This window comes from Aquarana catesbeiana, linkage group LG07 (assembly GCF_042186555.1).
Source record: "Aquarana catesbeiana isolate 2022-GZ linkage group LG07, ASM4218655v1, whole genome shotgun sequence".
Taxonomy (NCBI): domain Eukaryota; kingdom Metazoa; phylum Chordata; class Amphibia; order Anura; family Ranidae; genus Aquarana; species Aquarana catesbeiana.
In genome coordinates, this window is record NC_133330.1 from 5,584,751 (window position 1) to 5,598,903 (window position 14,153).

The 14,153-nt window shown below is 47.3% G+C and overlaps 1 protein-coding gene across 5 annotated transcripts in view; it reads left to right on the top strand.

The window, feature by feature from the left end:
- Nucleotides 1-1,112: 1,112 nt before the first annotated feature.
- LOC141102630 (inter-alpha-trypsin inhibitor heavy chain H3-like) overlaps nt 1,113-14,153 on the top strand; it is a 53,396-nt gene continuing 40,355 nt past the window's right edge. Inside the window, exons 1-7 of one of the 5 annotated variants that reach the window (XM_073591544.1) lie at nt 1,113-1,319; nt 8,551-8,717; nt 9,005-9,109; nt 10,597-10,759; nt 11,241-11,351; nt 12,405-12,533; nt 13,679-13,795. In XM_073591544.1, coding sequence (XP_073447645.1) covers nt 1,242-1,319; nt 8,551-8,717; nt 9,005-9,109; nt 10,597-10,759; nt 11,241-11,351; nt 12,405-12,533; nt 13,679-13,795 — 870 coding nt within the window. In that variant the 5' untranslated portion in view covers nt 1,113-1,241. The remainder of the gene's footprint in view (nt 1,320-8,550; nt 8,718-9,004; nt 9,110-10,596; nt 10,760-11,240; nt 11,352-12,404; nt 12,534-13,678; nt 13,796-14,153) is intronic. The other 4 variants (XM_073591542.1, XM_073591543.1, XM_073591541.1 and 1 more) reach the window with 4 other exon arrangements.

The following is a 14,153-nucleotide window of genomic DNA, read 5'->3' on the forward strand; positions in this document are numbered from 1 at the left end:
AGTCAATGATGCCCATTGTGGGCACTGATTGGCATCCATTGTGGGCACTGATTGGCATCCATTGTGGGCACTGATTGTTATCCCTGGTGGTCTAGGGTGGCATACCTACGGACCCAATCCATTAGACAATCTGACCGTGTGTGGGCTTCATTGGACTTCCGATGGACCTAGAATCTTCTTGCCGGAACTCCGCCGGACCCAGTTCCTATCGGGAAGCCCCCCATGTTGAGGGCATGCGGCCTGGTACGGTTAAGGAGGGGGGGGCACTCGCTCGTCCCCACCCCCTTTCCTGACCGGCCAGGCTGCGTGCTCGGATCGGGGTCTGGTATGGATTTTGGGGGGGACCCCCATGCCGTTTTTTCGGCATAGGGGGTTCCCCATATAATCCATACCAGACCTAGGGGCCTGGGATGCTCTGCGCCGGGGCTCACAAGGTGTCAATCTCACTGATAAAAGTGGCAAGATTGACTTCCTTTTCTAGTCCCGTCGTACCCGAGTCATGTTCAAAATGAACGGACTTTAGTCTGTGTGTGGGCGTGTCCGTTCGTTCAGAAAGTCCGCCGGATGTCCGTCGGGAAGACCGTTGGACCTAGTGTGCCGGAAAGTCCGGCCGTGTGTACAGGGCATTAGATGTGTCTGTTTTAATCATCAAGCATGTGAGTTGCTAAATGTTGGACCTTCATTCAATGTAACCATATCACTACACTTAGAGGCGCCCTCTCTTCTCTTTTATACTCAGTTGTGACGATACAACGATCAGTTGTATATCAAGTTCAAATTTTTTTTTACAATTTTGCTTGTCTTGCAAAACGATCTCAAACCAAGTTACTCTCAAACCAAGGTTTCACTGTATTTTACAAGGGTTTTTGTTGGTGTATCAAGCCTCGATCATTTTTTTTCTGGGCGGGGCTCAGGGGGAGGGGAGACATTCTTCAAGCACACGTGTGTCACGGGTTTACAGGCCCCCCCCCCCCATCAAAGAGGAGCCGACCATCCGGAGGGCGCCTGCCAATGTTTTCAGTCTACAGATCAATGTGCAATTATTGATCCGTCTTCCTCACAACTCTTTCCAGAATTGGAAGTGAAGCTCCTCATTGGCCTCCTACAGGAACCGCTTGTGAAATTCGGGTTGTGTAAAACATTTTGGGGGGTTTTGTTTCTCTACAAAGTTATCCATTAATCTGAACGCCGAATGTCCATCAATGTTCTCAGGAAGGACGTTTTTTTTTAACTTTTTTTAAATGGCTCCTAACAAGTGGAGGAACATAGTGGTGGTTCTCCTCGCTGTGTGTGAATTCCGACCAAACCATGGAGCTCCGGTGAGTGTAAGCTCTTCTGTATAGAGACTGATGTGTGGGGGAGGGGACATTAGAGTGTAAGCTCTTCTGTATAGAGACTGATGTGTGGGGGAGGGGACATTAGAGTGTAAGCTCCTCTGTACAGAGACTGATGTGACTGTGGGGGGGAGGGGACATTAGAGTGTAAGCTCCTCTGTATAGAGACTGATGTGACTGTGGGGGAGGGGACATTAGAGTGTAAGCTCCTCTGTACAGAGACTGATGTGACTGTGGGGGAGGGGACATTAGAGTGTAAGCTCCTCTGTATAGAGACTGATGTGACTGTGGGGGGAGGGGACATTAGAGTGTAAGCTCCTCTGTATAGAGACGGATGTGACTGTGGGGGAGGGGACATTAGAGTGTAAGCTCCTCTGTATAGAGACTGATGTGACTGTGGGGGGAGGGGACATTAGAGTGTAAGCTCCTCTGTATAGAGACTGATGTGACTGTGGGGGGAGGGGACATTAGAGTGTAAGCTCCTCTGTATAGAGACTGATGTGACTGTGGGGGGGAGGGGACATTAGAGTGTAAGCTCCTCTGTACAGAGACTGATGTGACTGTGGGGGAGGGGACATTAGAGTGTAAGCTCCTCTGTATAGAGACTGATGTGACTGTGGGGGAGGGGACATTAGAGTGTAAGCTCCTCTGTACAGAGACTGATGTGACTGTGGGGGGAGGGGACATTAGAGTGTAAGCTCCTCTGTACAGAGACTGATGTGACTGTGGGGGAGGGGACATTAGAGTGTAAGCTCCTCTGTATAGAGACTGATGTGACTGTGGGGGAGGGGACATTAGAGTGTAAGCTCCTCTGTACAGAGACTGATGTGACTGTGGGGGGAGGGGACATTAGAGTGTAAGCTCCTCTGTACAGAGACTGATGTGTGGGGGAGGGGACATTAGAGTGTAAGCTCCTCTGTACAGAGACTGATGTGACTGTGGGGGGAGGGGACATTAGAGTGTAAGCTCCTCTGTATAGAGACTGATGTGTGGGGGAGGGGACATTAGAGTGTAAGCTCCTCTGTACAGAGACTGATGTGACTGTGGGGGGAGGGGACATTAGAGTGTAAGCTCCTCTGTATAGAGACTGATGTGTGGGGGAGGGGACATTAGAGTGTAAGCTCCTCTGTACAGAGACTGATGTGACTGTGGGGGGAGGGGACATTAGAGTGTAAGCTCCTCTGTACAGAGACTGATGTGTGGGGGAGGGGACATTAGAGTGTAAGCTCCTCTGTACAGAGACTGATGTGACTGTGGGGGGAGGGGACATTAGAGTGTAAGCTCCTCTGTATAGAGACTGATGTGTGGGGGAGGGGACATTAGAGTGTAAGCTCCTCTGTACAGAGACTGATGTGACTGTGGGGGGAGGGGACATTAGAGTGTAAGCTCCTCTGTATAGAGACTGATGTGTGGGGGAGGGGACATTAGAGTGTAAGCTCCTCTGTACAGACTGATGTGACTGTGGGGGAGGGGACATTAGAGTGTAAGCTCCTCTGTACAGAGACTGATGTGACTGTGGGGGAGGGGACATTAGAGTGTAAGCTCCTCTGTACAGAGACTGATGTGACTGTGGGGGGGAAGGGCACATTAGAGTGTAAGCTCCTCTGTATAGAGACTGATGTGACTGTGGGGGGAGGGGACATTAGAGTGTAAGCTCCTCTGTACAGAGACTGATGTGACTGTGGGGGGGAGGGGACATTAGAGTGTAAGCTCCTCTGTATAGAGACTGATGTGACTGTGGGGGAGGGGACATTAGAGTGTAAGCTCCTCTGTACAGAGACTGATGTGACTGTGGGGGGGAGGGGACATTAGAGTGTAAGCTCCTCTGTATAGAGACTGATGTGACTGTGGGGGGAGGGGACATTAGAGTGTAAGCTCCTCTGTATAGAGACTGATGTGACTGTGGGGGAGGGGACATTAGAGTGTAAGCTCCTCTGTACAGAGACTGATGTGACTGTGGGGGAGGGGACATTAGAGTGTAAGCTCCTCTGTACAGAGACTGATGTGACTGTGGGGGGAGGGGACATTAGAGTGTAAGCTCCTCTGTATAGAGACTGATGTGACTGTGGGGGGAGGGGACATTAGAGTGTAAGCTCCTCTGTACAGAGACTGATGTGACTGTGGGGGGAGGGGACATTAGAGTGTAAGCTCCTCTGTATAGAGACTGATGTGACTGTGGGGGAGGGGACATTAGAGTGTAAGCTCCTCTGTATAGAGACTGATGTGACTGTGTGGGGGAGGGGACATTAGAGTGTAAGCTCCTCTGTATAGAGACTGATGTGACTGTGGGGGGAGGGGACATTAGAGTGTAAGCTCCTCTGTACAGAGACTGATGTGACTGTGGGGGGAGGGGACATTAGAGTGTAAGCTCCTCTGTATAGAGACTAATGTGACTGTGGGGGGAGGGGACATTAGAGTGTAAGCTCCTCTGTACAGAGACTGATGTGACTGTGGGGGGAGGGGACATTAGAGTGTAAGCTCCTCTGTATAGAGACTGATGTGACTGTGGGGGAGGGGACATTAGAGTGTAAGCTCCTCTGTATAGAGACTGATGTGACTGTGGGGGGGAGGGGACATTAGAGTGTAAGCTCCTCTGTACAGAGACTGATGTGACTGTGGGGGAGGGGACATTAGAGTGTAAGCTCCTCTGTACAGAGACTGATGTGACTGTGGGGGAAGGGGACATTAGAGTGTAAGCTCCTCTGTACAGAGACTGATGTGACTGTGGGGGAGGGGACATTAGAGTGTAAGCTCCTCTGTATAGAGACTGATGTGACTGTGGGGGGAGGGGACATTAGAGTGTAAGCTCCTCTGTATAGAGACTGATGTGACTGTGGGGGGAGGGGACATTAGAGTGTAAGCTCCTCTGTACAGAGACTGATGTGACTGTGGGGGAGGGGACATTAGAGTGTAAGCTCCTCTGTACAGAGACTGATGTGACTGTGGGGGAGGGGACATTAGAGTGTAAGCTCCTCTGTATAGAGACTGATGTGACTGTGGGGGAGGGGACATTAGAGTGTAAGCTCCTCTGTACAGAGACTGATGTGACTGTGGGGGAGGGGACATTAGAGTGTAAGCTCCTCTGTATACAGACTGATGTGACTGTGGGGGGAGGGGACATTAGAGTGTAAGCTCCTCTGTATGGAGACTGATGTGACTGTGGGGGGAGGGGACATTAGAGTGTAAGCTCCTCTGTATAGAGATTGATGTGACTGTGGGGGGAGGGGACATTAGAGTGTAAGCTCCTCTGTACAGAGACTGATGTGACTGTGGGGGAGGGGACATTAGAGTGTAAGCTCCTCTGTACAGAGACTGATGTGACTGTGGGGGGAGGGGACATTAGAGTGTAAGCTCCTCTGTATAGAGACTGATGTGACTGTGGGGGGGAGGGGACATTAGAGTGTAAGCTCCTCTGTACAGAGACTGATGTGACTGTGGGGGGAGGGGACATTAGAGTGTAAGCTCCTCTGTACAGAGACTGATGTGACTGTGGGGGGAGGGGACATTAGAGTGTAAGCTCCTCTGTATAGAGACTGATGTGACTGTGGGGGGAGGGGACATTAGAGTGTAAGCTCCTCTGTACAGAGACTGATGTGACTGTGGGGGGAGGGGACATTAGAGTGTAAGCTCCTCTGTACAGAGACTGATGTGACTGTGGGGGGAGGGGACATTAGAGTGTAAGCTCCTCTGTACAGAGACTGATGTGACTGTGGGGGGAGGGGACATTAGAGTGTAAGCTCCTCTGTATAGAGACTGATGTGACTGTGGGGGGAGGGGACATTAGAGTGTAAGCTCCTCTGTACAGAGACTGATGTGACTGTGGGGGGAGGGGACATTAGAGTGTAAGCTCCTCTGTATAGAGACTGATGTCACTGTGGGGGGAGGGGACATTAGAGTGTAAGCTCCTCTGTACAGAGACTGATGTGTGGGGGAGGGGACATTAGAGTGTAAGCTCCTCTGTACAGAGACTGATGTGACTGTGGGGGGAGGGGACATTAGAGTGTAAGCTCCTCTGTATAGAGACTGATGTGTGGGGGAGGGGACATTAGAGTGTAAGCTCCTCTGTACAGAGACTGATGTGACTGTGGGGGGAGGGGACATTAGAGTGTAAGCTCCTCTGTATAGAGACTGATATGACTGTGGGGGGAGGGGACATTAGAGTGTAAGCTCCTCAGTATAGAGACTGATGTCACTGTGGGGGGAGGGGACATTAGAGTGTAAGCTCCTCTGTACAGAGACTGATGTGACTGTGGGGGGAGGGGACATTAGAGTGTAAGCTCCTCTGTATAGAGACTGATGTGACTGTGGGGGGAGGGGACATTAGAGTGTAAGCTCCTCTGTATAGAGACTGATGTGTGGGGGGAGGGGACATTAGAGTGTAAGCTCCTCTGTATAGAGACTGATGTGACTGTGGGGGAGGGGACATTAGAGTGTAAGCTCCTCTGTATAGAGACTGATGTGACTGTGGGGGGAGGGGACATCAGAGTGTAAGCTCCTCTGTATAGAGACTGATGTGACTGTGGGGGGAGGGGACATTAGAGTGTAAGCTCCTCTGTATAGAGACTGATGTGACTGTGGGGGGAGGGGACATTAGAGTGTAAGCTCCTCTGTATAGAGACTGATGTGACTGTGGGGGGAGGGGACATTAGAGTGTAAGCTCCTCTGTATAGAGACTGATGTGTGGGGGGAGGGGACATTAGAGTGTAAGCTCCTCTGTACAGAGACTGATGTGACTGTGGGGGGAGGGGACATTAGAGTGTAAGCTCCTCTGTATAGAGACTGATGTGACTGTGGGGGAGGGGACATTAGAGTGTAAGCTCCTCTGTACAGAGACTGATGTGACTGTGGGGGAGGGGACATTAGAGTGTAAGCTCCTCTGTATATAGACTGATGTGACTGTGGGGGAGGGGACATTAGAGTGTAAGCTCCTCTGTATAGAGACTGATGTGACTGTGGGGGAGGGGACATTAGAGTGTAAGCTCCTCTGTACAGAGACTGATGTGACTGTGGGGGAGGGGACATTAGAGTGTAAGCTCCTCTGTATAGAGACTGATGTGACTGTGGGGGGAGGGACATTAGAGTGTAAGCTCCTCTGTATAGAGACTGATGTGACTGTGGGGGGAGGGGACATTAGAGTGTAAGCTCCTCTGTATAGAGACTGATGTGACTGTGGGGGAGGGGACATTAGAGTGTAAGCTCCTCTGTACAGAGACTGATGTGACTGTGGGGGAGGGGACATTAGAGTGTAAGCTCCTCTGTACAGAGACTGATGTGACTGTGGGGGAGGGGACATTAGAGTGTAAGCTCCTCTGTATAGAGACTGATGTGACTGTGGGGGAGGGGACATTAGAGTGTAAGCTCCTCTGTATAGAGACTGATGTGACTGTGGGGGAGGGGACATTAGAGTGTAAGCTCCTCTGTATAGAGACTGATGTGACTGTGGGGGAGGGGACATTGAAGTGTAAGCTCCTCTGTATAGAGACTGATGTGACTGTGGGGGGAGGGGACATTAGAGTGTAAGCTCCTCTGTATAGAGACTGATGTGACTGTGGGGGGAGGGGACATTAGAGTGTAAGCTCCTCTGTACAGAGACTGATGTGACTGTGGGGGGGAGGGGACATTAGAGTGTAAGCTCCTCTGTATAGAGACTGATGTGACTGTGGGGGGAGGGGACATTAGAGTGTAAGCTCCTCTGTACAGAGACTGATGTGACTGTGGGGGGGAGGGGACATTAGAGTGTAAGCTCCTCTGTATAGAGACTGATGTGACTGTGGGGGGAGGGGACATTAGAGTGTAAGCTCCTCTGTACAGAGACTGATGTGACTGTGGGGGGAGGGGACATTAGAGTGTAAGCTCCTCTGTATAGAGACTGATGTGACTGTGGGGGAGGGAACATTAGAGTGTAAGCTCCTCTGTACAGAGACTGATGTGACTGTGGGGGGAGGGGACATTAGAGTGTAAGCTCCTCTGTACAGAGACTGATGTGTGGGGGGAGGGGACATTAGAGTGTAAGCTCCTCTGTACAGAGACTGATGTGACTGTGGGGGAGGGGACATTAGAGTGTAAGCTCCTCTGTACAGAGACTGATGTGACTGTGGGGGAGAGGACATTAGAGTGTAAGCTCCTCTGTATAGAGACTGATGTGACTGTGGGGGGAGGGGACATTAGAGTGTAGGCTCCTCTGTACAGAGACTGATGTGACTGTGGGGGGAGGGGACATTAGAGTGTAAGCTCCTCTGTACAGAGACTGATGTGACTGTGGGGGGAGGGGACATTAGAGTGTAAGCTCCTCTGTATAGAGACTGATGTGACTGTGGGGGAGGGGACATTAGAGTGTAAGCTCCTCTGTACAGAGACTGATGTGACTGTGGGGGAGGGGACATTAGAGTGTAAGCTCCTCTGTATAGAGACTGATATGACTGTGGGGGGAGGGGACATTAGAGTGTAAGCTCCTCTGTATAGAGACTGATGTGACTGTGGGGGGAGGGGACATTAGAGTGTAAGCTCCTCTGTACAGAGACTGATGTGACTGTGGGGGAGGGGACATTAGAGTGTAAGCTCCTCTGTACAGAGACTGATGTGACTGTGGGGGGAGGGGACATTAGAGTGTAAGCTCCTCTGTATAGAGACTGATGTGACTGTGGGGGAAGGGGACATTAGAGTGTAAGCTCCTCTGTACAGAGACTGATGTGACTGTGGGGGAGGGGACATAAGAGTGTAAGCTCCTCTGTAGAGAGACTGATGTGACTGTGGGGGAGGGGACATTAGAGTGTAAGCTCCTCTGTATAGAGACTGATGTGACTGTGGGGGGGAGGGGACATTAGAGTGTAAGCTCCTCTGTACAGAGACTGATGTGACTGTGGGGGGGAGGGGACATTAGAGTGTAAGCTCCTCTGTACAGAGACTGATGTGACTGTGTGGGGGAGGGGACATTAGAGTGTAAGCTCCTCTGTACAGAGACTGATGTGACTGTGGGGGGAGGGGACATTAGAGTGTAAGCTCCTCTGTACAGAGACTGATGTGACTGCGGGGGAGGGGACATTAGAGTGTAAGCTCCTCTGTACAGAGACTGATGTGACTGCGGGGGAGGGGACATTAGAGTGTAAGCTCCTCTGTACAGAGACTGATGTGACTGCGGGGGAGGGGACATTAGAGTGTAAGCTCCTCTGTACAGGGCCTTGAGGTCTCCATTTTCAGATGTGTGATCTCTCTGCAGGTGGGATCCTCGATGGACATCTACAGAATGGACATCGATTGTAAGGTCACGTCCCGATTTGCCCGGACTCTGATCACTACGGAGATCCAGAACACGGGGAACTCTTCTCAGGAGGCGATCTTCGATGTGGAACTTCCCAAAACCGCGTTCATCACCAACTTCAGCATGTGAGCGCCGTCCCGCCCCGAGCGGAGGGAATCGATCCTCATTGATATATTGGGGTGTCTCGCTGTGCGTTATCGCAATGCATGATCCATCGATGGTGCAATGCGGTGACATTCCTATTTATTATTTATCACCCCAACACACCTGGCAAGGGGAAAAGAATAAAATATAATAAAAAAAAAGATTCCATTTGTTTCATCCGGATTTGTCTTCATGTATAGAGAATAATACAAAGTATCTTCTAATGACCACCAGAATATAATTTTGAAAAGCCTCTTTTATGTTGAAGGACGGTAGACGGAGTGACAACTGACGGCATGGTAAAGAAGAAGGAGGACGCAGAGCAGCAGTACGATCGAGCGGTGTCCCGGGGGGAAAGTGCCGGGCTTGTCCAGTAGGTGTCACCATTGTATCCCCTCCTCCACCTTCTATGGGACATTCCCTGCTTATTCTTTTTTAGCTTTGTATGAAGTCAGGAAGGATTATAACCCCTGTCAGATTTTTATTGCTGTTTACTGGGTGATTCATCCTCTAGATTTGTCACCGGGACAGAAAGATATATTATTGGCGATCCACCAGAAGAAGAATAGGAAGGTGACCTTCCAATGTGGGGTCACCTGCTCTGGTGACAACTAGGAGGAGATTTCCCTCATATAGCAGAGATTTGCTTTTTTCTGTTGTGTCTCCAGGATAAATGTTGTTCAGACAGGAGATAGAGAAATATAAAGTAACATTGTTTATAAACATTGATCAGATGGGAGATAGAGAGATACAAAGTAACATTGTTTATAAACATTGATCAGACAGGAGATCGAGAGATACAAAGTAACATTGTTTATAAACATTGATCAGACAGGAGATCGAGAGATACAAAGTAACATTGTTTATAAACATTGATAAGACGGGAGATAGAGAGATATAAAATAACATTGTTTATAAACATTGATCAGACAGGAGATAGAGAGATACAAAGTAACATTGTTTATAAACATTGATCAGACGGAAGATAGAGAGATATAAAATAACATTGTTTATAAACATTGATCAGACAGGAGATAGAGAGATACAAAGTAACATTGTTTATAAACTCTGATCAGACAGGAGATCGAGAGATACAAAGTAACATTGTTTATAAACATTGATCAGACAGGAGATAGAGAGATACAAAGTAACATTGTTTATAAACATTGATCAGACAGGAGATCGAGAGATACAAAGTAACATTGTTTATAAACATTGATCAGACGGAAGATAGAGAGATATAAAATAACATTGTTTATAAACATTGATCAGACAGGAGATAGAGAGATACAAAGTAACATTGTTTATGAACATTGATCAGACAGGAGATAGAGAGATACAAAGTAACATTGTTTATAAACATTGATCAGATTTGAGATAGAGAGATACAAAGTAACATTGTTTATAAACATTGACCAGGTAAGAGATAGAGACATTGTTACTTTTGTATCACTAACATTTCTTTCACAGGAACCCTTTATTAACTCTAGTTTACTCTAATTAGTACTAATGAACTCCTCCTTACCCTTCTCTCTTTAAGACAGACCTTCACCTATAAATATGACTCTCTCTCTCCTTTGACTCCTCCCCCTCCATCTTACACAATTGGGAAAAGTATTCTTTACATACCTTGTGACAAGAATGTTACCTCCAGCTGTCTGCCGCAGAGAGGATACAAGAATGGCAAACTTCCCGATTTCACATGCGGAGTTGTGTGTATTCGTTTTGGATAACGGATTGATTGTAGATTTATCATTTGATAAGTAACTCTTCCATGGTGACATGATACGTAGAATTCACATAAAGCACAATTTGATGAGTGTCACTGTCAGTTTATAATGTAACATTTGGAAAATTTAGATCAACGGGAAGGAAAATGGAAAACTTCAAAATCTGTGTGAATGTTGGGGCGCGGGCCACCGCCATCTTCAAACTGACCTATGAGGAGTTACTGAAACGGCATCATGGGAGTTATGAGCTGCAGATCAAAGTGCAACCAAAGCAGCTGGTAGAAAACTTTCAGGTAAGATGATCATCTGTGAGGGATCCCTCATCCTGTATAAGAAGTCTATATCTACTGGTGGAGAGGGGTTATATCTGACCTCCAGCCTTCCCTTCAGTCATTTAGTTGTGCATGGTCCTCTCCTGTACTGAAATGGCTTACTCTGTTTTCATTGCATACTGTGAGCTTCTCACAATGTGCTTTAGAAGCTGTAGCAGGGCAGATTATTATATTATTATTCCCCGTCTGGAGGACATCCAGCATTATCTAGTCCTTTCCTCCCCGGCCAGACTGTCCCTGGCTTGCCCTGCCCCTTTCATTTAATGGATTTCAGTTATTTCAGTCATGGAGGCCAAGCATCACATGTGGGCAATACCTAAAGTGGTCTGCATGCAAAAGAAGCCTGCATAGAAATGCCCACTCCACCAGACTGACATCAATTAATGTCTGACACAACATACAATGGGATCTGAACCAGAATTGTATATGTATTGTTTGACAGATAAACGTGGACATCATTGAGCCCCAGGAAATCAGCTTTGTGGAGGCTCATGGAACCTTCATCACAAATGAACTCGTGGATGTGGTTACAAAAAGTCACACGGGAAACAAGGCCAGTCTACCTTTATCTTGTTTCTTTTTCCTTTGCCTTACCTTGTCCTCCAAAGCATTTCTTTGTCTTCCTTGCTCTTTCTTGGTCCTCCTTTGTATTTCCTAGTCCTCCTTGGTCTTTATTTGCCTTGCTTGGTCATCCTTTGCCCTTCTTTTGTCTTCTTTGGTCTTCCTTTGTCTTTCTTGATCTTCCTTTGTCTTCCTTGGTCTTCTTTTGCCTTCCCTCGTCCTCCTTGTTCCTCCTTGGTCTTTCTTTGTCTTCCTTGGTCTTTCTTGGTCTTCCTTTTTGTCCTCCTTGGTCTATCTTTTCTTCCTTGGGTTCCCTTTGTCTTCCCTAATACTCTTTAGCCCTCCTTAGAGCTCCTTTGTCTTCTATAGTCTTCCTTGATTTGCCTTTGCTTTCCTTGGCCCTGCTTAGTCTTTATTTGTCTTCCCTGGACTTCCTTTGCTTTGCCTGGCCCTCCTTAGTCTTCATTTGATTTTCTTGGTCTTCCTTTGCTGTTCTTAACCCTCCTTGGTCTTCATTTGTCTTCCTTGGTCTTCCTTTGCTTTCCTTTGCCCTTCTTAATCTTAATATGTCTCCCTCGGTTTTCCTTTGCCTTTCTTGGTCCTCCTTTTTCTTCCTTGGTCTTCCTATGCTTTCCCTGGTTGTCCATAGTCTTCATTTGTCTTCCTTGTTTTTCCTTTGCTCTCCTTAGCCTTCATTTGTCTTTCTTTGCCTTTCTTGGTCTTCTTTTGTCTTCCATAGTCATGCTTTGCTTTCCTTGGCCCTCCTTAGTCTTCTTTTTTTTCCTTTGCTTTCCTTGGCCCCCCTTAGTCTTCATTTGTCTTCCTTTGTCTTCCATTTTCTGCATTTGTCTCTCTTTGCTTTCATTGACCCTCTTTTGTTTTCATTTGCCTTCCTTTGCTTTCCTTGGTTGGCCCTCATTAGTCTTTAATTGTCTTCCTTGGTCTTCCTATGCCTTTCTTGGTCCCCCTTTGTCTGCATTTGTCTTCCTTTGCTTTTGGGTTTCGCACTGAAGTTATTCTGGCTGACACAATGTATACTTTTCAGGCACATATCACCTTTAAGCCCACCATGCACCAGCAGCGTAAATGTGCCATCTGCTCTGAAACCCTTCTGGATGGCGAGTTTACAATAAAATACGACGTGAAGAGAGAAACAACTGCTGGAAACATCCAGGTTCGTTTTCAGAAACCTAAAATAAAACTTTCCTTTATTCTAATAGGGATCTTCAAGGCTGCTGATTTGGTTGGGAAAATGTAATATAATGTGAGTAGTCAGAGTCAGTCATGTGACTCCTTAGGGGCAATCTAGTGAAATCTGTGAGTTTGATGATGTCATGTGACTCCTCAGGGGCAATATAGTGAAAGCTGTGAGTTTGATGATGTCATGTGACTCCTCAGTGGCAATCTAGTGAAAGCTGGGAGTTTGATGATGTCATGTGACTCCTCAGGGGCATTCTAGTGAAAGCTGGGAGTTTGATGATGTCATGTGTCTCCTCAGGGCCAATGTAGTGAAATCTGGGAGTGTGATGATGTCATGTGACTCCTCAGGGGCATTCTAGTGAAAGCTGGGAGTTTGATGATGTCATGTGACTCCTCAGGGGCAATATAGTGAAAGCTGGGAGTCTTTTGATGTCATGTGACTCCTCAGGGCCAATATAGTGAAAGCTGGGAGTTTGATGATGTCACGTGACTCCTAAGGACCAATGTAGTGAAAGCTGGGAGTTTTATGATGTCATGTGACTCCTTAGGGGCAATATAGTCAAAGTTGGGAGTGTGATAATGTCATGTGTGCATTTAGAGCCAATCTAGTGAAAGTTGGGAGTGTGCTGATGTCATGTGACCACTCAGAGACAGTTTAGTGAATGCTGGGGGTGTGGTTGGGTCATATGATCATCCAGAGCCAATGAGGAGACAGTAGGCATTGTGAAATCATATGGTTATGCAAGTCAATGGAGAAATCTGATAATGCAGTCACATGTTCTAATATAAAGCTAACACTGGCAGCCTGATGGTGTCATGTGATTAGCAAGAGCCAATGTTGTAGAAGATGGCAGCATGGAGATGCCATGTGATCACTCAGAACCAATGCCATGAAAGCTGGTTTTTTTGAAGATGTCAGGTAAGCCAGTATAGTGAATGCTGGTCGTGGAATGTCATGTGATTATTCAGAACCAATGCAGTGAGAGCTCATAGTGTAGTGATGTCATGTGATCAATCAGAGCCAATACAGTGGAAGTGAACACTAGCGAGCATGCTCCTGCCAGTACATGGACTTTCCATTAATATCATTATCATTTCACATTTGTATCCCACTCACAGATCGTCAATGGATACTTTGTACATTACTTCGCTCCCAGCAGCCTCGCCAGGCTGCCTAAAAACGTGGTGTTTGTCATCGACTGCAGCGGATCGATGAGAGGACGCAAGATGCAGCAGGTGAAACCAATCATTGATTGTGAGAGGATAATTGTCAGCTCTAAAATCCATCCTAGGGATGGAAGGAGGAAATCGATCGATAACAATTACAATAAAACAATCTCCAGTGGTCACCTGAAAAACAAATCTGACTCCCGTGCTCTTCTCTATTATTGTTTCTTTATGAGAAGCCAACATATACCATAGCGGTGTAAAAAATATGTAAAAATGTACATTATTGCAGCAGAGCTCACAGTCCATCCAAGTTGTCTCTGGAGATGTGTAAGTTGCCTATAGTGCTGTTGCAAGCCTCTTATTGGCTGACTGTAACAAAGAGAGGGGGGTGGGGATTTCTCCCAGGAAAACAAATTTAAAGCAC